At 39.2% G+C, this 25,479-nt stretch overlaps 1 protein-coding gene across 1 annotated transcript; it reads right to left on the bottom strand.

The window, feature by feature from the left end:
* Positions 1 to 11,124: 11,124 nt before the first annotated feature.
* irx4a (iroquois homeobox 4a) lies at positions 11,125 to 19,951 on the bottom strand. Its single transcript, XM_062991803.1, has 5 exons — positions 19,901 to 19,951; positions 17,511 to 17,732; positions 15,718 to 15,821; positions 13,938 to 14,242; positions 11,125 to 11,765 (listed from the first exon to the last, which is right to left on the bottom strand). Exons 1-5 carry the CDS (start codon positions 19,943 to 19,945, stop codon positions 11,125 to 11,127), a joined length of 1,317 nt encoding a protein of 438 aa, XP_062847873.1. The 5' UTR covers positions 19,946 to 19,951.
* Positions 19,952 to 25,479: the final 5,528 nt, after the last annotated feature.

Below are 25,479 nucleotides of genomic sequence, written 5' to 3'. Positions count from 1 at the left end.
GGAAGCATGACGCAATCGGACAATTGGACGCGCTAAAACGGGAGAAAAAGGGAGAAAAAATGCATAAAAAAGACCATGGTTTCTGGTTAAAGTACGTGGAAAAGTTGTTTGTTTAGATAATCTTGGGACCTAAACTTGCTTGGTAATGGCTCTAAGTGACAATCCTAAAATACACTCCTTTCTTTTAGAAAACGTTCCCATTGTAATGCCTTTGTTAAAGTCTAATGGGTAAGGAGAAATGAACCCTACTTATATTTGCACATATAAATAGGGTTCAATTAGCTAAATTACATTATAGAACTTTCCAAATCAACAGAAACAGATCTGCTAGATCTTTAGATTTCATTAAAATCCCAGGACTACCATGGCATACATGTATGTAAACCTTTGACCTCAACTGTATGTGAGCTTGTGTTAATCTGCAGGGTTTGACGTCCTGTCCTCGTGGTTTGGGTCGCTGGCATTGATCCTCCTGAAGGAAACTGAAGGAAACACCAACCCACTTTAATTAGCATCTCATTTCAGTGAGCACTAAAATCCAGAAGAAAAGCCAAACAACCCAGTCACTGATAAAAAAAACGGTTTGATATGGACCGGCTTTTCTCCTTCAGATCGGATAATAAGGTGACGTGCTGTCAGACCTTGGAAACGTTTAATTGCCCTCCAAAACGCTCCACATCCATCACAGCAGCACGCCGAAAGGTATTAGAGCCAATTACCTGAGATTTTTCTTCTGTACTGAGTCACCTGCATTGCAAATGTGACCTTTCGCTCGGGCACTGATTGCATGTTCAAGAGAACAGTGGGGGCAAGATGGGGTAGACAGAGGGTGTGTGAGGAGTCACTGGTTCAGGGGGTAAGTGTTTATAAATGAGTAGACTCTCACATGCCAGCCTGTTAATGTTAATTTACTTCGATAGCCATTGGATTTTGTTATAAGAGAGGATTTCGTTCCACAGTCACAGACTCATGGGTACACAAGCCAGGCCTCTTTTGCTGAGACTAAAGTCAGAGACTCATGGGTACATGGGCAAAAATTTGTTCACTGAGACTAGAGTCACAGACTAATGGGTACATGGGCCAAGCTTTGTTCACTGAGACTAGTGTCATAGACTCTGTGTACATTGAATAGGCCATATTTGTTGAGACTAGAGTCACAGATTCATGGGTACATGGGCCAGGCCATATTTACTGAGACTAGAGTCACAGACTCATGGGTACATTGACCAGGCCATATTTACTGAGACTAGAGTCACAGACTCAGGGGTACGAGACTACAGTCACAGACTCATGGGTACATGGGTCAGATGGGTACATGGGTCATCTCACTGAAAATACAGTCACAGACTCATGGGTACGTAGGCCAGGCCATATTCAGTGAGACTAGAGTCAGAGACTCATGGGTACATGGGTCCAGCCACGTAGCTACATAGGTCAGGCCTCGTTCACTGGGACTACAGTCACCGACTCAAGGGTACGAGACTACAGTCAGAGACTCATGGATGGGCCAAGCCACGTTCACTCAGACTACAGTCACAGACTCATAGCTCCTTCATTACATGGGCCAGGCCTCACATGCTCAGACTACAGTCACAGACACATGGATACATGGCCCAGGGCTCATTTACCCATGAGTCTAACCCTAGAGAGAGAGGAAGGGGGGTGATGAGAGGCATAGGGCATGACAACTGGGACTAATGGCTAGAGGAGTCAGATTCACTTTACTAAAACTACCAAGCCAAGGGTGCAGATTAGATGCCATGCCTCCTTTACTGGAACTACAAGCATAGACTCATGGGTATGGAGCTTGTGCCCCCTTTCCTGGGATTGGTGGTCACACAGTCCATACCCTGTTTAATGATTCATTAAGAATAAATTAACAATACTGGAGGGTTAAATAAAGATCTGTATGATTCATCGCTCACTCATTGAGATGTTTCCACACCCTATCAACCCATTTTAGCTCGAAGCTTTTATCTCGAGGTTTTTTGCTCCCTGAATAGCCTTTAAAGAACTAGTCTGACACCTGAACGTGTGGACGTGTGCATTAGGAAGTCTATTTGAAGCATGTCGTAAGCCTCTTTAATCTCAGATCGCTCCTTCATTCCTTCGGACCGGGCCGACGACGTGGCACTGACCTGACTGTTTTGCATGAGACTCACAGATCCGGTGAACTTTAATGGCATTTAAATGCAATTTTGCCGTCGCTGAGGAAACACAAGTGGCTTTTTGCATGTCATTTTGTTTGGGATTATTATTATCGACGGGCACGGCGGCCGGCGCTGGCAGCCGGAGCTACACAGATCATTTATTCGCCTCTTATGTATATGAATGTAACTTAATGTTCAGTGTGATATTAAAGGGGAAGGGTCAGCGGGACCGGCGTTTTAATCTATGTGCATTACCATGTAGGATTTTTATTTACATTCTGACCTACTGCAAATGTCAGAGATGGAATAATGGTAATGTTGAGTGAGATCAGTGGCTCAGTGGGAGGTGAACTAAATAGCCGAAAGTATGTGGACACCTCTCCTCATTATTAAGATCAGATGTTTTAGCAGCACTTATTACTTGCAGGATTATCAAATCACTTATACAAAGCGAATGATGTACACAATATTGTGGCAACAGTTTTGGGAAGGCCAAAGTTTGTGCTATTTCTTTTAGTATGTACAAGAAATGGCAAAAATGATATGGACACCAGACCACAAGCCTGTTAGACATATTGTTTTAAAACCATGGACATCATGTATAGAGTTTTGTGGCTGTGACAGTGCCGAGCTTCTGAAAGGACTTTAAATGAGATCTTACAGAGTGTCTGTAGGAATTTGTGCCTATTTAATCAAAAGAACACCTGTGCTCTATGTTTACTAATCACATTCAGAAAAACACTCACCTACAAATACATTTTCGGCATTTAGCAGACACCTTTATCCAAAGCAACTTACATTACAGTATATAGTCTGAGCAATTGAGGGTTAAGGGCCTTGCTCAAGGGCCCAACAGCAGCAACCTGGCAGCTGTGGGGCTTGAACCAGTGACCTTCTGATTACTAGTCCAGTACCTTAACCACTAGGCTACAGCTTGCCCTATATTCACATCTACATTTAATAGTTGCATTCAGACAATCAGGTGGATCATATGGAAATCACTGTCAGTGTGTGTGTGTGTGTGTGTGTGTGTGTGTGTGTGTGTGTGTGTGTGTGTGTGTGTGTGTGTGTGTGTGTGTGTGTGTGTGTGTGTGTGTGTGTGTGTGTGTGTGTGTGTGTGTGTGTGTGTTTGCGTCCGTCAGTCTACCATGTCATTCGTCGCACTGATGTTGGACCTAATCACTGCGCTAGCGGTTCACACCCTGAGAGGAGGTAATTGCTTTTTATTAATTAGCTTTTGCTGCAGATTAATTACAGACCAAACATTGCTGATCATTCAACCTGAACAGGAAGCACACCTCCTCCACAATGCTGTGCAAATACACTGTATGGGCAAAAGTATGTAGACACCCTTTTTTGTGGCTACATTTAGAATGACTGTGCCCACAGCAAGATCTAGAAAGACAGGGTTTGATAAGTTTGGTGTGGAGTAACTCCACTGGCCTGCACAAAGCTCTGACCAAAATCCCACTGGACCATATTTGGGATAAATCAAAATGTCAGTTGTGAGCAGGGCCTTCTAGTCAAACCATCAGTGCCTGACGTCGCAAATTCTCTTTTGACTTAACGGGCACAAATTCCCACTTTCTAGAAGAGTGGGAGTTACTGACACAAGGGGTAAGGTTTCATTAACTCATCATGCAGATGTTTTTATACAAGTCATCCAACTTCATTCTGGTGTCCCTCAAATGAATTTAGCAATAGGTTTTGATGACGTCATCCTAAAATATGGGAACAATCCTTAAAGGTTTGCACCATAAGGTGCACCTGCTTTTGTGTAACAAAGGCCTTGTAATTGATTTCCACCAGATGCTGGGTAGCACCTCGGTTCGATCCCCAGGTAGGGCGGTCCGGGTCCTTTCTGTGTGGAGTTTGCATGTTCTCCCTGTGCCTGCGTGGGTTTCCTCCAGGAGCTCCGGTTTCCGCCCACAGCACAAAGACATGCAAGTAAGGTGAATTGGAGATACAAAATTTTCCATGACTTTGTTTGACGTTAAAGACTTGAACCGATGAATCTTGTGTTACCAGTATCTACCTGTCCTGTCATTATTGTAACCAAAGTGTGTAAAACATGACGTTAAAATCCTAATAAATACATTTCCACCAAATGCTACTACATCAACATTGAAATTTGAAAGCATCTTTTGCTTTTACACTGGCACCCATTACATGGATATTTGGAGCTCTGGCCACCATGAACTGTAGGCCAGGACGTTCAGAGTTCCTCCTCCTTTCCTTACAGTCTCATAATCACTGTACTAGGTGTGGAATTTAAGACCATTCCTTTTTAACCTAGAATCTCTCCATGTAGTCTAGGGTCCCAGGTCTTCTCTGCCCCCCCCCCTCTTCCCCCTTTAGCTCATCATACAGCTTTTCTTTTGGGTTTAGACCAGGGGACTGAGATGACCCTTGCAGAGGCTTGATTTTGTGTTTGGTAAAGCATTTCTGCATTGATCTAGACACATGTTTTAATTTATTGCCCTGCTGGGGGATCCAACAATTAAACTATTTTTTGTTTCTTGGCAGAAATGATGAATTCAGAAGAATTGAAGTACTGCTGGTAATACTTTGGTACCACAAATCACAGAACATCTTCAGATATGTGGAGTTCATGCCTCAGTGGGTCAGTGCTGTTTTGACAGCATACTGTGTTGGTGGTGCTAATGTTTTGGCTCATAAGTGTATATTGAAACAATAAATACACTTGAATATCATTTTTGTGAATGTGATTCAGTGTGTGTGGTCAGATGATTGGCAGGTTCATTTGAGCTTAGAAAACAAACCAAAAAACAATAATTGTTCACTTAAATGATTAAACTTTGCTCCATCCTCGTCCGTTTTTCAGTTTGTCGAAGTCCATTACCAGCGCTGGTCGTCTCTCTGTCTTCAGTCGGGGAGAGAAATAAAAAAAGCCTCAGGTCGATAAAGCTTTTAGATCTGGAGCTGTTTCTATTTCCTGCAGGCTAAGGACCTGTTAATGGAGCTTTAGGAATTATCTGCCGGACCCTCGGCGACCCCCTTTATTTTCTCTCGGGTTTTCTTTTTCCGTCGGTGCTGAATATGGCGCTGTCAGAGTGGCTTAATGAAAAGTAACGCACCGCTGATTACACTTTTATTTGCTCTGTGTGTAGAAAGCGACACTGTTAATTTAGCATCCGCATGTTTGAATTTGCTATGGCTGAATGATTTAGTCAGGCTGAGGGAAACAGGGCCATCTTTCTAACACACACACACACACACACACACACACACATTTTATTGTATTGAGGTGTTTTCAACATCCATCGTCAGGGTCGCAGTGTGTTCAGTGCCACAGGAAACACTGACCCTAATACAACACACTCACCCATTTAAGGTAGTGGTGGTTCAGTGGTTACAGCTCTAGGCTATCAATTGCATGGTTGAAGGTTTGAATCCCAGTTCCAGCAGTCAGTGCGTTTGGACCCTTTTGGCTCCAGGGGTGCCGTATAACAGCTGAGCTAAATGAAGAAATAGAATTGGATTGTAATCTACGTACACAGTAAAGGCATTCTTCTTATTATTTAATTATTCACATATACTGGCAATTTAAAGCAGCCATTTCACCTACTGGCATGTAGATAAGTGGTGACCTACTTGATCCACAAGAAACCTTTGATGTGTCAATAATAAGTATTATTATTATTTTTTTTATATATATATATTTTGTTTATGCATTTTCTCCCCTTTTTCTCCCGACTTTTAGCGCGTCCAATTGCCCGATTGCATCATGCTTCCTCTCCACTAATGCTGGCCCCAGCTCTGATTGAGGAGAACACAGCTAACCCACGCCCCCTCTGACACGTGAGCAGCAGCCGTATGCATTTTGTCACCCACACCAGACGAGATCAGCTGCGGACCAGCTCTGTGTACGGAAAGACACACCCTGATCCGCACTCTTTCCCCGTCTCTCTGCAGGCGCCATCAATCAGCCAGCAGAGGTCGTAGTTGCATCAGTTATGAGAAAGTCCCCATCCGGCTTAACCCACCCCTATATGAACAACAGGCCAATCGTTGTTCATGTGGCCACTCAGCCCAGCTGGCAGGCAGAGCTGAGACTCCATACGATGTATTTGAGATCCCAGCTCTGGTGTACTAGCTTGTGCTTTTACCTCTGCACCACCTGAGCGGCCAATAATAAGTATTATTATTATTATTATTATTATTATTATTATTATTATTATTATAAACTAAAATACAGGATTTTTTTGAGCGTATAAACTCTGGATTGATTTATACTGACTGACTGCTGATCTCCTGAAGCCGTATAGCCCATCTCAAAATTACATTGTTTAGCCAATTCAAGCACTGTTACTCATTCTTGCTCACTTTTAAAAGCATTTTATGTATCTATGTACACTTTATGGAAATAAAGTAATTTAATTCATGTGTTTCAGCTACAACAATTGCTAACAGGTGTAATAAACTAATTGTATAAAGAAAAATATATGCTTCGAACTTTGCAGCAACACTTTAGGGAAGGTCCCTTCTTGTTCCAGCATGTTTGTGCCCCTGTGCACTAAGCAGCTCTGTGTCCTGCACAGAGCCCTGACCTCATCCCCACTGAACAGCTTCTTGACCAACATCAGTGCCCAGCCATACAAATTTCCTTTGACTGAACGAGCACAAGTTCCCACAGACATACTTCCAAGTCTTGTGAGAAGCCTTATCAGAAGAGAGGCTGCTGTTATAGCTAAAAAGATCACATAAAGATCATTCTTATTTAATATAATTTGTTTTTAAAATAAGCTGTCTAACAAGCTCATGGTCAGGTGTCCAAATACTTTTGGCTATATAGTGTATCTTTTGTGTGCTTGTAAAATAAACAAACCACAATGTTTTTGTTCTATTAAACAGAACACGTCCTTTGTGCAGGGAATCATACGCAAGAAGGTCTCAATCGTTTTGGGCTCTTTGGCATTAAAATTCATTATCAGGGGGCCCCTTGGTGGACCCGTTCCCCAGGGGAGCGCACTTTTACCATCGCTGTCAAGTTCTGCAGTGCTTTTTCTGCCCTTTCTATCTAGAAGGAACAAATTCGCCCGCCCATGCCCTTTTCATTTCGGGACGTGGCCCGGTGAGGCAGAAGCAGAGAGGGCAGTTGAAATGAAGGGGTTAGTGTCAGGGAGGAAAAAAAATCAGGCCGACTGATGACTGTAGGAAGGATATTAAGGGTTGATGGGAAGAACCAGGGCTGTTTGACTTTGACAGCGAGGAGGATTTGATGTTTGGATATTATTATCAGGAGGAGGACAGCGATCAATAGGGTGAGGGGGGAGAGGACGAGCTGCGTTCCAATTACCCCTCTGGTTATGGGCCGGGTTAATGAGGCTCGTCCTCATCACCTCTTACACACACACACAGACACACACATCATACACATACACCCTTCACTCAGTTCATACTACACATACACACATTGTACACTGTCAAATACTGCTAATGTAACACAATCACATTACACACAAACACTATACACACACACACACACACACACATTGTACACTGTCATATACTGCTAATGTAACACAATCACATTACACACAAACACTATACACACCATGCACATACACCCTTCACTCAGTTCATACTATACACACACACACACACACATTGTACACTGTCATATACTGCTAATGTAACACAATCACATTACACACAAACACTATACACACATACACACCATACACCTACACCCTTCACTTGGTTCATACTACACACACACACACACACACACACACACACACACACACACACACACACACTATACACATACACCCTTCACTCAGTTCATACTACACACACACTCACACACACACACACACACACACACACTATACACATACACCCTTCACTCAGTTCATACTACACACACACTCACACACATTGTACACTTTCATATACAGTACTGCTAATGTAATGCAATCACAATACACACAAACACTATACACACATACACACACCATACACATCACTTGCTTATTTTCAAGCCAGATCCTAAGAAATCATAAAATGTATGTACATGTTTAGATTAAACTTTTTTAAACTGATTTTTTACATCGTAATAATAAAATATTGTATTAAATTTGAGAGAAATGCAAAATAGAAACATTTTCACTAGTGGCCCCAGACTTTTAGCCCTCACCGTAGTTGCACCACAATGATATAAAATTTCCATCTACTGTCTTTAATTCCCAGCTTTGCCACGTCTGTTTCACAAATTTTACTGGTATGAATAAAGTTCAAGGGCGGCACGGTGGGTAGCACTGTCGCCTCACAGCAAGAAGGTCCTGGGTTCGATCCCCAGGCTGGGCGGTCCGGCTCCTTTCTGTGCAGAGTGTGCATGTTCTCCCCATGTCTGTGTGGGTTTCATTGCAAAGTCCAAAACATGCAGTCAGGTTAATTGGAGACACTGAATTGCCCTATAGGTGAATGGATGTGTGTGTGTTTATGTGTGTCTGCCCTGCGATGGACAGATACACATACAGGGTGTTACTGTGTGCCTTACGCCCATTGAAAAGCTGGAATAGGCTCCAGCACCCCCCCGCAACCCTAATTGGATAAGCGGTTAAGAAAGTGAATGAATGAATAAAGTTTAAATATCTAAAGAACATCAAGCAGTCGTAAAACTGAGCTGGGCTGGTTGGTTTACATTCTATCTGCTAGTCTCATTTTAGACATGCCTTAAAAAGCAGTTCACTCCACCCCAATTTTACTGATTACAAATGCAAACATGGCACAAATCCCATGCTTAATAGCTAGCATTTCTAAATGCTATCAATACAGGGGGAAAAGAGTCTGATTTTGTTGTTCACCAAGTAACCACTACAGCCAAAAATTCCACCTCATTCATCCTGAATGTTGTAAACTGCCCATAAATACCAAACAAGAAAATGAAGCCATACAGAGAAATCTAAAATGCACTATTTATTACAGTGAACAAATTCAAACAGCTTTAAACAAACGTAAGGAAACTCTGGTCCGTTCTTGTGTATGTTTTTTTTTACCTTATGACAGTGACATCATTAATGACTGAGATTTTAACAAATGTCCCGAAAAGACGACCAACATATACATGCTAAAGAAAAAAATCAACAGAATCTGTAAACCTTTTTTTCCCAAATGTAAATTTCCAGTTGTACATTTACATCATTAACGTGCGTTTAACATAGATATTTATTCCCAAGACAGATCTGTTTATACTGTAGAGGTGTTTCCTTTCATTCCTGTATATTTGGGTGTCATATTAATGTTCATTAACATAAAGTGCAACATTTTGAGAACGTTATAATTAAGAAAACATCATATAGTTTTTAACTTGGCCAGTTTTCTTTTTTCAATTATCAGCTTTTGTTTAAAAACACATAAAACAAGAAGTGACAATGTTATTGAACATAAAACAGTAATGCATATTTTTGTAGTCAGAATTGAAGCATGTTTTTATTACTGCTTGAAGAATTAGAAGCATTTATTATTTAACAATTAATATCCACAATCTCTGTTTTTGTTTTTTTTTGTTTGAATTTCGTCTTGAATTTAGATCAGTAATTATTATTGTGCTTCTTTTGTTTTTTAATTTTGTCTTTTATTTAAATGTTGTTCATTTTTATAAAATAAGCATAAATAAGCTTAAATAAGTGAACCTTATTCATTATTTTAAAATGTGATTTTTTTGCATGTATAGCTTTTTTGTTAAACGTATTAATAGTTTTATTTTGTGTATTTTTTTGCTTCTGAATCTGTTAATCTGGCTAGAATTTTTGCACATGTAAATAAATTGCTATAAAAGTAGCTGTAGTGCAGCGGTGGTTAGGTGATTAAGGTACTGGCCTAGTGATCATAAGATCTCTACCACTACCAAGCCTCACTACCATCAAGTTGCCACTGCTGGGCCCCTGCGCAAGGCTCTTAACCCCTCTTTACTTACACTGTATTCAGTTACAATTGGATAAAAGTGTCTGCTAAATGAGAAAGAAAATTTAAAGCTTTTGGTCATTGTAAATACATAAAAAAAGAAAAAAAATGTACGTGTTTTGTTCTTTTACATTTTATAATATAATTAATTATTAATTTTACTATAATTATAAAACGTAGATTTTCTAATTAATTAATTGAATTAGATACATTAGACCCTATTTTTTAAAAGCTAAAACATAATAATGATGCTTAAATAAAACAATTTTTAAAAAATATTATTTGCAACCATAAGGTTGTTTTATCCCACGTTGTAATGAATATGAGACATTTTTGAGTCTGTGACACGTTTTGGTTTAAATAACAGCGGCACCTTTAGGGCTTTATTTAAATATCCTGTGAGAATGTATAGTTAATCCAACAATTTTATACATTTAATTATTTTAGGTCACATCTCTGTATATATAATTTTATTTGAATTTGAATGTATTTATTTTTAGTTTTAAGAAAATTTATATATTTTTTATTTATTAAATTTAATTAAACATAAATATTTAATAGAAAAAAGTAAATAAATTAGTGTTCTTTTTAAGAATAAGTTAATTTACTTTAATACATGTAGCATTTCTGTATTAAATATGATCATATTAGAAAGCATGCTGAATGTTCTGACAGGTAATGTGATAATTTAATACTAGCACAGCTTTATATGTAATACATATTTAAATTTTAATAAGTTTAATACATAATATCTTATATAACATGTATAAAACATAATCTGTCTTGGGAAAACTGAAGTGTCTATAGAACAGTTATTACATACGATTCCACATGGACCAAGCAAATTATGAAAAAAGTCAAAACACGAGGAAATACAGGACGTAAAAATGTCCATGTCTTTCTGTCCAAACACAGTCCAATTTGTTAAAACTGTCCTAGCAGCTTATTCCACAAAGATCTTCTGTGACTGACCTGACTCGAGGGGAAAAAGCTTTTTGGTAGAAGTCATTTCAGTGTTTATCCTCATCGGATCAACTCGGATTTAGTCCCGCTGTGATTGTGATCTGCTCTCCAGGATCGAGTTTTTGGATGTGCTCCAGGAAACGGCCGTGGTGGTGTTGTGTGATGGGTCCAAAGTACTGTGTTTGAACAAGGGATCGTGGAAAACTCCGTCCATCCAGTGTCTCAACGTGGTGACTGGCGAGTCCTGCTGCTTCTCCATGACTTTCACGGGGGAAGACGAGCCAGGAAGGGATGTATGTGGCTGGCACCGAAGCATGCACGAGGAATACTCTGTGGCGTTTAGCGAGGTGGCGGTTTGGGCCAACGACCAGATCCGTGGCTTGGTATCGAGAGTTTGGTGGTCTTGCTGGAAACAGAGTTTGGTGTGAACACTTTGGTTGTGCTCGCAGTCTCGACTCGATGTTTTCAGGCAACTTTTTGGCAACTCAGGGTCCTGTTCCAGTGCGGCTCCTATTGATGGTAGCTTTAAGGTGTTCCCTTCTAGTGAGGGGAGCTTTAAGTGGGTCTCTTTGAGGTGCTCGGTGGTGGACAGGTGTGTATTCAGGTGGTTACTGATGTGAAATTGGTGCTTTAGCTCACACTCCAAGCTCTCTGACTCGATGGGGTCGAATTCATCCAAGTCACTCAGCTGAAGGTCCTTATCCTCTCGACTCCGGCTCTCTGATAAAAGAAGAAAAAGCACTGTTTATATACATGGCCTCCTAAATCTTAGTTATTGATTACCTGTGACTACAGCTAGGAACTTCTCTGTGCCCATATATAGAGCTAGTTTGACTGCACATTAGACAGAGCAACACACATCACAATGGAGAGTCTTGGGAACTATTTTTTACAGTATTCTTTGTTCACTTAAATCATTTCTAAGCAATTTCAGTTTGGATCCCGAGATCATCTGTTCAAACATCTGTCTGTAATACATAATACATTTAACAGTAGTCTCAGGACAACGTTCACTTTACTTGAGAGAAAATTTGTTTTGATGGCCAAAGAACCACCAAAAAGAACCACCAAGGAACAGGTCTATTATAAATTAGAAGCTGCTGTAACATGGGGGTCACTGTCCACAGTCCAGCAAGCTACATCTCTATAGACTTAGAGGATGGTATAGGGAAAAAAAACTCTGCTCATAACTTTACTTTGTTCATTCTAGCACAGCAGCCTTTAAGTTCAAGACACATTTCAACCTGGGCTAGAAAAAAATTCTAGCATTTTATAATCTTAATATTATTAGGATGTTTATTTCATTTAGAGGGAGCTCGGGCACCACAGCAGTACAATTACACCAGCCCACTGCTGCTCCCTGGGATCCAGGGATCAAATCCCCAGCAGTGGCGTCGACTTGTCAGATGTCTACATACAGACATGATTGCTATTTTTGGGAAGGGGGGGTTGGTGGCTGAGCCCCACAGTGGATTGTCTGGTGTGTTACTGCATTGTGCCCAGAGATTTCTGGAAAAGTGTACTTTATATATATATATATATATATATATATATATATATATATATATATATATATATATATATATATATATATATTTACTGTATATATATATATATATATATATATATATACACCGGAAAATTTTAAGCCTGTATAAAAAATGATTAAACATCAAATTCACTCACTCACAGTCTTAACCGCTTATCCAATTAGGGTCGTGGGGGGTTGGGGTGCTGAAGCCTATCCCAGCTTTTCAATGGGTGCAAGGCACACAGTAACACCCTGGATGGGGCGCCAGTCCATCGCAGGGCAGACACACATACACACACACACACATTCACCTATAGGGCAATTCAGTGTCTCCAATCAACCTGACTGCATGTTTTTGGACTGTGGGAGGAAACCCACGCAGACACGGGGAGAACATGCAAACTCCACACAGAAAGGACCCGGACTGCGCCGCCTGGGGATCAAACGCAGGACCTTCTTGCTGTGAGGCGACAGTGCTACCCACCGAGCCACTGTGCCACCCTAAACATCAAATTGAATTTGTTAAAATGATCATTTAAAAATGTTTAAATCTGAAAATGATATAGCCAAATTGTGTTCTATACAGTAATGCACTGTCAAAATTAGCCAACGGGGTGGAGAAGAAGGTTCTGGAAGGGTTAGGAAACTCTGAACCTTTAAATGGGGGTCAGCAACTAAAAACGGTTAAAAGCTTTTACCGCTGAACTTCCATAGAACTGCGTCAAAAATAAGTTTGAAGGGACGTTCAGATGGCACAGTATTCTATTATGCTAGCCCACCAGCATGGTTGGACAGTTCAAGCAACCGAGTTTAAGCTTCCAAACTTGAACCTCAGTGATGATACCAGCCTGGCCGGGCACTCAACAGACACAGCTGGGTGTGTCTAAGAGACAGAAGGTCAGATTGTCCTAAACATCAACTTAAACATATTTGGGATGATTTGGAATTGGTTGAGAGCCAGTAATCATTGTTACAACATCAAATCTTGACCTCACAAATGCTTTCTTTGACTGAAGGGGCTCAGATTAATACAGACGCACTCCAAAATCTTGTGGAAAGCCTCCCTGAAAGAGTGGAGGTGCTTAGCGATTCAATGGCAGCCTAATTCCATATAAATGCCCATGTTTTTTAATAGGATGCTCAACAAGCTTATGGTCAGGTGTCCACATACTTTTGGCTATGCAGTGTAAAAAAAGCTGACATCTGGCAAAACAAAGCATGCATATACTAACAGTGGCTAATGGGCCCTTGGTGACTGTATGGCCCTTAGCTGCTAATGTCAACTTCTGGTGCATCTTGCATCTGATCTGGATGATTTGATTTGATCTATTAAAATACCAGAACATGACAGAGAAACTAACCTTCATCGTTCGTGTCACTTTTGATCTGGTCCTCCTGTGACCCCTCGTCATCACATCTCTTCTCATCAGTGCCCTTGTTCCTCGGCGCCCACGTCATCTTGTTCTCCTTCTTTAGTCTCCGCCGAGCGTTGGCGAACCACGTGGATACTTGAGTGAGGGTCATCTTGGTGATGATGGCCAGCATGATCTTCTCACCCTTGGTGGGGTACGGGTTCTTCCTGTGCTCTTGCAGCCAGGCCTTCAGAGTGCTGGTGGTTTCACGGGTAGCGTTCTTCCTCCTGGTCCCTCCGTCCATAGAGCCATATCTACGGCGGAAGAAAAAAAGGAAAATGATATTTATGTATTTATTTTTTATTTTTCTCCTGCCATGTTGATCTGAGGAATAAAAGCGCCCCTCGGGGAGGTCTATAAAATAAACATGGATGCCATTTTCCAGTCTTGTGCACTTTTATGTGGGTTAAAAGCATTTGGACGGCATTTTGACTTTGATATCCGGACAAAGTGAGTGTAAAAATTGCTCGATCGACTAAAGAAAATGTTTTACATGGGAAACTGGGGAGAAATGGCATTTTAAATTGAATGTATAAAATTCTAACATCACATCCTATTCTGTATATTGTTCTTTGAATTTGTTTCTTATATTATTTACTAGATGGACAAAAGTATTGGGACACCTGACCATGGGCTTGTTGGACATCCCCTTTCAAAACCACAGGCATTTACAGTATATTGAATTGCACCTCTTTTTCTTTGTAGCTTTCATATCATCCACTTCTCTGGGAAGCTTTTCTTCAAGACTTTGGAGTGTCTGTGGGAATTTGTGCCCATTCAGTTGATAGTGTAATTGAGTTCAGGCATTGATGTCAGGCATTGAATTCAATTTAAAAGTGTTGAGTTGGGTTGAGACCAGGGCTCTGTGTAGGCAACTGGAGCTCATTTGCACACATCTAGTCAAACCATGTCTTTATAGACTTTGCTTTGTGCTCAGGGTCGTTCCCCAAACTGTTGCCACAATGGAAAATCATTTACCTTATATCGTTTTTATACACCTGTTAACAACAGATTTTGAAGAAACAACCAAATTTAATCATTAGGAGCAGTGTCCACATACATTTGCCCATACATTTGGCCAACTACTTGCATTATTATGCCCCCCCAGGTATTACAGGACCTCATTTGCTCCTCTTGGAAGGATTTTAATAATACTGAGTGAGTCTGTACGAATTTAAACCCAAGTCAAAAGTGAATCTGCTTGGTCAGACAGAGATGTTTCACGACAAGTCTTGGTCTGCAATAAACAGTCCAATTCATCCCAATGTTCAGAAAGGTGATCAGAGGTCAGGGACCTGTTCCACCTGAAAACACTGGGTGCAAGGACTGATAAATAGGGCACAATATAGGGCAATAGGACGGCAATCCAGGGCTTTCAGGGCTTTGGTCATCCACCACCCTTTCCAGACATTGCTGTGATTCAAATTTTGACCCCACCCAAGTGCCTAATTAAATATCATTTTATGCAAATGATTTAGAATTATGAACTGCATTTTTAATCAGCAAATTTGTGAACCTCCCTTTTACTTTCTAGCATCAAAAACCTATTAGCATAGCTGAAATGTCATGCAGAACTAATCATCAGCAGCTAATATTGATAAGATTGGTCTTAATTTGCCAACGACTAATTATCTAATCAATATGCAACATGGCACACGATATGGATTCTTATTAACTTGTGGAAAATAGCAATTAGCAAAGCACTATTAAAGGAGGAAATATCCAGTACCTGTCATATTGGTACTGGCTGAGGGTAGGATCGTAGGGGTAGTAAGCCGCTGCAGCCTGGGTGATGCTGGCAGAAGCCGCCCCATCTTTAGTGTCGAATGCCCCCTGTAATAAACACACATGAGATCATGATGATCAGTAGAAATAAAAGAATGGGTGTAGCATAATGGTTTTACATAAAATGATGTTAGGACACGAAACACTACCACCCGCCTAATATGACATCTCAAGGAGTTCTCTGGTACCAGGTCGGTATCAGCAGGTCCTACGGTGCATCCTGGTGCCATCTCATCCACTGGTAAATGATGCACAAATGCCTGGCTGTCCACATGACCAGTCTGCCTTCTTCTATTGGTCAGATGTCCAGTTCTGATCCCTGTGTGCTTATCGTAGGTGCTTTCAATGGTGGACAGGACTGACAGAAGGGTTTGATGCACTGTGTTGTGACACATTCACCTCATCAGCAGGATTAAAATGATCTGCCATTTGATCCACTGTAGATCTTCTGTTGGTCCGTACCAGACATGTCCTGTAGCATCAATGCATTGTGGCCACCAAGCAACCTGTCTGCGGTTTGTGGTTCATCCCTCCTTGGGCCATTGTTGTGGGTTCTCACCACAATTGACTGTGACACTTCTTGCTGTTTGGAAGATTCTTCAACCCAGTTGTCTGGCCATAATAATTTAGAATAATGAAGAAGCAAGATTCATGAATTTTGAACTTATTTTGGTGTTCCAGCTGGATAATGACCCAAAAGGAATGGCCTTCACAAAGTACTGACCTCATACAGCGTTGGTTAAACTAGTAGACCAATTACCTAATATCAGGCATGTGGTATGTATTTTAAGACTCACCAGATTTGGTCATAGTCCCAGAAAACCTATTATAATCATATAATTTTTTTTTTTTTTGGTGAACAGAGAAGTATGAGCTCCAATCATTAAGTCACGGAAGAAAGAAACAATGATTTTATCACCAAGATTACTGTGACCTGTGTTCTGTCTGGGTTTGTAAAGACAGAATTAATACAAGGTTGCAATAGTATCATTATTGTAATCACAATGTCAGTAGTAACTAATTTTGAACAGTATATAACATTAAATCAGGGGCGTATGGAAGATTTTAAACTTGCTTCAGTGCATCATTATCACTGGCTATTACACATTGTTGTGAAAGTGTTTGGACACCTCTGGTCAAATTCCATGTTTTGTTGATTTTTTTAAGAGAAAATAAGATAAGTTCTTTGTAGAACAAATTTAAGTGTGTCTGTAAAAATTACACCCAAGTCAAAAGTGAATCTGCTTGGTCAGACAGAGATGATTCACTACAAGTCCTGGTTTGCAATGAACAGTCAAATTCATCCCAATGTTCAGAAAGGTGATCAGAGGTCAGGGACCTGTTATTCTGAAATTATTAGGTGTGTGGTATGTATTTAAAAACTCACCAGATTTTGTCATAGTCCCAGAAAACCAATTATAATCATATATTTTTTGGTGAACAAAGAAATATGAGCTCCAATCATGAATCCAAAATAAGATCAGTTCTCTGTATCTTTTTTTTCCAACAGAAAATATAGAACCTGCCATTGATTTTGCAATCAAATCGAATTTGACATTTCAATATATTGTTGTATTTTGGTATCTCAGATTACAGTAATTAGATTTTTTTATTCAGAAAATCAACAAAACGTGGAATTTAACCAATGAGAGCAAATTTTATGTGATGTTATTAATTAATGAAAATAAACGCACTGCTTTTTATAGCAGCAAACATATTAAAGAGCTTATTTCTCACCAGAGAGTAAAACGCGGACGCCTCAGTACCGTACGTGACGTAGTTTCCGTAACTCTGTCCCGCAGTGTACGGACTACTGTAAACCCCGAGCTCGTGGCGGGCGGTGGCCAGCAGTCTGCTCTCATACACCGGACAGTAGACTGAAGGCTGCGGGGGGGCAGAGGGACACGAACCCGAATCTGAACCAGAGCATGGGGTCAGAGAATTGGTGGGCATCAGAAACTGTAGAAAATAGCAGATCCAACAATTAATAATGATAAAGGATAATAATAATAATAATAATAATAATAGAAAATGCATTCTGTCTTTATTTATATTTTATTTTGAGCATGTTTTGTTTTAAAACGATTACAGATTATATTTTTGCAATTAGCAAGTTCCAAAACTTCTCCAACATGCAAATGACAGAAATGTTTTTCTTTTTCTTTTTTTTCTTTTTAGGATACTTGGTATTAGTGGCTGGATGAAACAGATGGACATAAACTAATACTAACCTACACATCTAAATTATATTTATATTAAGAAATTATTTAGTTAATAATGCAGCGCATATAAAAACTTGCACGTGTATTTTAAAGCATTTCAACTTGCATTGGAATCTACAAACTCCTAAAAAAACTAAATAATTTATTGTATTATTTGAGTCAGTTTTATTTATTTATTTATTTTTATTTATTTCATTTATCCCAGTTTCCCAAGGTGCCATGAAGATGAAGATAAAAGACAATAGAAATTATTTTTTCTTTTATAAGTGTACACGTGGACAGGATGAGTTTTGGTTCACTGTTACACACGATTACTTATTAGGAATTAAATAAAATAAGTATATAAATGTATATAAATTCATTTATGTTTGCTGTTGTCTTCATGTTAAATTTCTGGTTGAAACTGGTGGACATGAGAAAAAGCAGAAAGTAGATATAAGGAGAAGAAATAATAATAATAATAATAATAATAATAATAATAATGAGCAAATACAACATTAAAACAAGGCACTAAATCTTAAAATATATATAACAAGATAATGTCCTGTATCTCAAGTTTAAAAAGTTCTGCGACTTGCATGAGTTTTCTTTTCAATAAAACACCTGCATTTACAAAATTCAGTGATCTGAGAGTTCACTAAAACCTGTAAAGAGTAGAAAACCTGACAGAATGTATAAATTAGTTGTTTTTTCTTGTCGCATGTGATTTTTAGACACTGAAAAAATTAAATGAAATTGGAAAAGTGACCGACAGAGTTGTCTTTAATCCAACAAAACAAGCCTAATTAATCCTAATAAACTAACGAACAAACTAACTAAGTAATAAATAAATAAATGCATAAATAAATCATCAGTGTTTATTATTGTCACTTTATCATTGCACAGGTACACACACATTTTCTATATATGCCAAGTTTAAAAAGTTGCACTTAGCCCTAACCTGCACTATGAAATCTTTTATCTTTAAAAACAAAAAAAAAGGAAAAAAAAGATTTTATGAAGCAAAAAGATTCCTGGACTTACAATAAAACATATAAACTAAATTACCTTGCAAATTAAATAAATGTATTGTCATAAAACTTGTCTGCATGTCCACATGTTTTTGTCTAGAGTTCATGGACACTAGAGAAACTAAAAAAGTGAAGGAATGGAAGATGCGGCATAAATCAGATTAGAACATTTAGAATGAAGAAACAAACAAACAAAAAAAAACATAAAACAAAAAAACTATAGAGTTTATTTAAAGAACAGTCATGCTGTAGAAACGGTGGCAAATAATTTAACACTGCATGAGCTGAATAATGGTGTTAGGCTGTAAATATAAAAAGACTAATATAGTTCATAAAATAGATAAATAGCCATGCAGCTTCATGAAATACACACAGTCCAAATTCATGCCAAATTTAACTGTGCATGAATTAATCCAACACGATGCTCGAATTTCCTTCTTTAGTCACAAGTTTTAAAGTTCTCAGCTCTATAATGTGTCCATGATATACATGTTAGGTGCTAATTCTCTCGGATCGTACTTGTTTTTTCATTTTGGCAGCACTCATACCCAGTGTTCGCCTTGGGACGATTTATAGCTGTGGATGGACCGCTGCCAAAAACACAACAGTTGTTCCCTGTGTGCAGTTGTGTTCCCGACACGTAGCGCGGGTGCACGACTCTTTCCAGTAAGAAGATTTGCAACCCGATAAGCGCGTGCATGCCTGGGTATCTGATTACCTTCACGTGCAGGGCATAAATGCAACGCCATCGTTCTCTTTCTTTAAATTGCGCCTCACCTGTCCTGCAAAGAACTTGGCCACATCTGAACATATCTGATCCTGCATGCACCGAATCAAATATTCTGTTGTTGATCTGATAAATCTGATCCACGGGCTCGTGCTGTGGGGTGCTTACCTGTGGAGCAGTGGTGTAAGGGTATCCGAGCTGTGGGTAGGACATCGTAGATGATCCCTAGAGCTGCAGAAAGAAGAACGAGAGCCGGTGCGGCTCTGCACCAGCATGCACGCGCCCACCGCCGGACCTCTGCGAGACTATAGGGTGAAGAGGAGCGCGCGCATGTTGCATTTGCTTCTGATTATATTCACACCCGTCTGTAGTCACTTCAAACAGGAGAAAATTGCAATAGAAACAATTTGAGGAAGAAATAAAAATGTGTAAAAAATAAACAAGAGTGAAATGCTAAAAGTTAAACATTTTAATTAATCAGCATGCACTGCAGCGTTATTAATTATGTCAGAAAAAATACTTTTTTTGTTTTATCCTGGAGATAATAATAATAAAAATCAAACACAAGCATAAAACACGTCAGTTCGGATGCCGGTTGTTTTAAACGCCAGTGACTCTGACGTCAGAAGAAAAAAGGGGGTTTCAAAATGAGCAGTGTAACTTTAATATGCTATGCAATTTCTTGGAAAAAAGACAGAGAAAGAAAACTGAGAGAGAGAGAGAGAGAGAGAGAGAGAGAGCATGTCAGGACCATGCACTTATAATTGGGCTTATCAATTTCTTTTTTTTCATTTACTTAAATCTTAAATGTAGCCTACATGCACCCCACAATTCTTTAATTATTTTATCTTGTCACAGTTGGATATGAATGGGAAACTAATCAGACTGCAGATAATCTGCAATTAATCTGCATTAACAAGGAAAATGTAATAGAATTGTGTATTTAAATGTAAAAATAACAAATATTGTGTATTGTAAAATATTGTCTTATTTTTCCCCACATGTCTTATATTAGTATTAGGTCACAATCTGCATTTCTTACATTTTTGGACACATTTTGCAACAAACACCATCAATTACACCATGCATGTTTTGCAAAAACAACTAAAATCTTTGATATTCTAATATATGCACAATGCATAAACGAATAATCCTCAATACATACATAAATTATTCTGCAATGAATTTGCATTATTAGGGCAAAAGTGGTGGAGATTGTATACAAGCAAAAATGAAAGTATTCATTAATGTCCCAGTTTAATTTGCACTGATCCCCTAATAAACTTTATTTGGCACATGATGCATTACAGTATTATGCTTTTGAATGTATCAGTGTAATACTGACACTTGTCTTCCTTTTGTAAAGCATACATGTGCGTCCCGCACAGACACACAGCGTCCGGGGCATAAAGAACGTGCGTGCACGCGTATATCAGTGTTTCTCCTCGTGCACGGAGCCGGGGGAGCCCCGGGGGTCACAGTCAAATTAATGATGATGTACTCCTCTTTTTGTACACCCCCTTTCTCTTCAGCTGCAGGAGAGATGGATGTGGCCTGCAGTGACAGCTCGATGGAGGGTGATTGATGACTATCTTGAGAGCGTCACATCACTCCGGTAATTGCTTTCATTTACAGTTGTGGGAGAGTGTCTTCAAATGCAGTCTGACATATCAAAATAAAAATACATATAATAATAACAATAATAATAACAATAATAATAATAATAACTACAACAATAATAATAATAATAACAACAGTAATAATAATGATAATAGCAATAACAAAAATATAATAATAATAATAACAACAATAATAATAATAACAAAAAATAACAACAATAATAATAACAATAACAAAAAATATAATAATAACAAAACAATAACAAAAACAACAATAATAATAATAATAATAATTATTATTATTATTATTATTATCTTTTTGGACTATTTGTTTTAAAATAAATGAAGTCCAAAATTAAAGAAAACGTGTAGTCATGTAATAAACAAGCTCATGGGTCAAAACAATCAAATTTAATCAAATATTTCACAAAATGCACACACACACACACACACTTAAAAATCATACTCAATATGCAACATATAATCTCAAATGTGATATGCAGGGGGGGGGGGGGGGGGGGAGGGCACTCTGGTGGTGCAACAGTAAATTGCACTGGCCCCCTACTGCCCACTACGTCTGGGATCCAGGGTTCGAATCCCCAGCAGTGATATCAGTTTGTTGGCTGTGTACATACAGACATGATTGGCTATGTCTTTGTGCCTGAGGCCCCATGATGAATTGGCACCCTGTCAGGGGTGTGTAGCTGCATTGTACCCAGTGATTCCAGGGAAACCGGACCCACCACAACCCTGACCAGGATAAAGCGGTAAAAAATAAAATCCAAAATGAAATGAATATGTGATCAGTGGGCCAAAGAAAAAGTAACAATAACCAGGCATCCTCAATAATAGACTTTATATAACTAAACTAAAGCATGAGCATTAATATAGAGTTAAAGAAAACCTGAATAAAGGAAATGGATCCTTCGGGTGTGATGGACAACTCTGAAAATGATACACTTCACCTAGGATAACAGGATGTTCTTTTTTCTCAGCGCTTTGTGCGTGTTTGGAGAGGTTATTCAGGTCTGTATGAAATATTCAAATCCACGTATAAGCTTTTAGAGGGGAAAATGAAGGCAGGAGAGATGCGCTTGTGTTCTTTATTTTCTTTAAAGATTCAAAGAAGGTAGTTTCTTTTGGACAGTATGGGAATGAGATGAAAACTTTGATGTGAAGTTTAAAAGCATCAGAATGCTGCACTGTGAATTCAGAAATTAATTATCCATACACTACAATACCAGATCATGCAGTAAACACCCATGCCATTCCTACAGAGGGTCAAATGCCCTATGGACAAAAGTAAGAGTTTAGGTATTTCAGCTATGATCATTGCTGGCAGGTGGATAAAGTCAATTAAGTGCATCCAACTTTGTGACAACAGCTTAGGGAAGTTCATGTTCAGGCATGACTGTGCCAGAGATGTTCACAAGTCACAAAATACGAGTCGAGTCACGAGTCTTTAAGTTAGAGTCCGAGTCAAATGTAACGTAGAAATAAACAAATAATCTGTAAGTTCAGATAAAAAACAACAACAGATTAGCGACTGTAATTTGCCGTTTTACTTCGTGCCTTTACTTTCCTAGGTACCAGTTAAAAGCTTAAACTGACCAAAATCCAAAACACGGAAAAAAATCCATAACCACTGCTTACCTTAACTTATGTTGTTCCAGATGCTATTAAATTTATAACCGTGTGTTGTTCTATTGGGAATATAATCTGTTATTTTTTAAATGTGCTTATAATTTTTCCCGGTTGTGTAGTAAAACTCTAACTCGTTAGAAAGTCAATCAAGCGTTTCATTGACAATCATCTGTGATGCTGCAAACTAAATACATGCAAATAACAGCATTCCTTACTAAAAATTAAAATCAGAAAGCGTTTTTCTTCAATTAGTAGCTCCAATTCAGTATAGGAGCGTTCCATTCACATTATCTGTTACTGTGAAGTGCACTATGTAGGGTATTTCACCATTTTAAGTGACATTCGACATAGGGAGTAGGGAGTGATGCTTCATCACTACACCGGAAGCTGGCTGGAACATTTAGCCATTGTGTGTGTTGCGGGTTAAGACGGCCGGAGCGTTATTAGAGAGCAGAAAATGACACGATCAGAATGATGTCGGATCATATATATATATATATATATATATATATATATATATATATATATATAATTGTCATACGTAACTAATGTTGCTGACTTTTGTTGTCCACAAGTCATTTTTTGAGAGTCACGAGTCGAGTCCGAGTCATTTGAAACGAGTCCGAGTCGAGCCTGAAGTCGCTGTGTGTGCGACTTACGACTCGAGTCCCCATCTCTGGACTGTGCTCCTGTGCACAAGGTCCATAGGGGACATAGTTTGGTGTAAATAAACTCTGGTGTTCTGCACAGAGCCCCGACCTCAAACCTCTTAAACAGTTTTGGGATGAATTGGAACATCAACCGCAAGCCCTTTTATACTATATCAGTGCATGACCTCACAAATGCACATATGGACAATTGGCCTCAAATTCCATCATGCACATTCTAAGACTTAAGACTGTTAGACCAACAAACTGCAAATGGTTTTGGAAATGGACATCCAACAAGCTAATGGTTAGGTGTCCACATACTTTTGCTGTACTATGTAGGGCAGTGGCTCATGGGTTAAGGTACTGGACTAGTAATCAGAGGGTTGCTGGTTCAAGCCCCACCATCACCACCATGATGCCACTGCTAAGCCCTTGAGCAAGATGCTTAACCCTCAATTGCTTGGATAAATGGGATAAACTTATTCATACACTCATTTTATAGGAATTCACCCTGGACAGGGTGCCAGTCTATCATAGGGCATTGCACACTCAACTATTTGCTTAGTCACATACACCTAGGAGCAATTTAAAGCCACAAATCCACCTTCTGCGTGATTTTAGGAGATGACAGTTTAACCCAGGTCCACCTGCTGACATTAAGTGCAAAGAAAAACCCAAAACCCATGTAAATACAAGAAGAACAAGCTACAGTCATCACATAGTGACCAGCAGAAAGGTTCAAACCTTGGTTGCCAGTACATAGGAGCTGTGCAACACCCACACTACCACTCACTCTATTTACTTATTCATTGATTTTTCGCACATCAGTTAGAGTTCCTCATTTCTCCTGATAGCTTTGCTTCTGTTCTTATTTCCACAGCGACGTTTAAGAGCTTTGGTGTGTTACAATCCACTCTCCATTCATAATTGATCACATGGCTAGTAGCACACAACACACACACACACACACACACACACACACACACACACACACACACACACACATATTTGCTTAACCAGCTGCAGGAGCTCCTCACATGGGGCACCAAAAACTAAATGTGAAATTTCTTTACATAATTACTGTGGATTCTAGGATTCTACACTGCAGAATTGATCAAAACACACCGAATAATAGACATGTCTATAATTAATAAGTTTCAAACCGGCACCATGTTTAGTGAGAAGGACAAAGTTCTTCAGGAATTACATGGAGATTCACACAATATTCAAACCAACAGTTTGGAAGAACTTTTACTTTTAAGTAATCACAAACAACCACAAACCACAACAAAGTTTGTGGAGGTTACCAGATACTACAAGAAAGAAAATGTTTTGATAAGACTTATGGTCCATTTAATCAGCTCCACTTACCATATAAAAGCACTTTGTTGATCTACAATTACTGACGGTAGTTCATCTGTTTCTCTGCCTGCTTTGTTAGCCCCCTTTCATGCTGTTCTTCAATGGTCAGGACCCCCACAGAACCACCACAGAGCAGTCATATTTAGGTGGTGGATCATTCTCAGCACTGCAGTGACACTTACATGGTGGTGGTGTGTTAGTGTGTGTTGTGCTGGTATGAGTGGATCAGACACAGCAGCGCTGCTGGAGTTTTTAAATACCGTGTCCACTCACTGTCCACTCTATTAGACACTCCTACCTAGTTGGTCCACCTTGTAGATGTAAAGTCAGAGACGATCGCTCATCTATTGCTGCTGTTTGCGTTGGTCATCTTCGAGATCTTCATTAGTGGTGCTGTTGGTAGGATATATTTGGTTGGTGGACTATTCTCAGTCCAGCAGTGACAGTGAGGTGTTTAAAAACTCCATCAGCG

This window comes from Trichomycterus rosablanca, chromosome 3 (genome assembly GCF_030014385.1).
Source record: "Trichomycterus rosablanca isolate fTriRos1 chromosome 3, fTriRos1.hap1, whole genome shotgun sequence".
NCBI lineage: Eukaryota > Metazoa > Chordata > Actinopteri > Siluriformes > Trichomycteridae > Trichomycterus > Trichomycterus rosablanca.
This window is presented reverse-complemented; position numbering and strand designations above follow the sequence as displayed.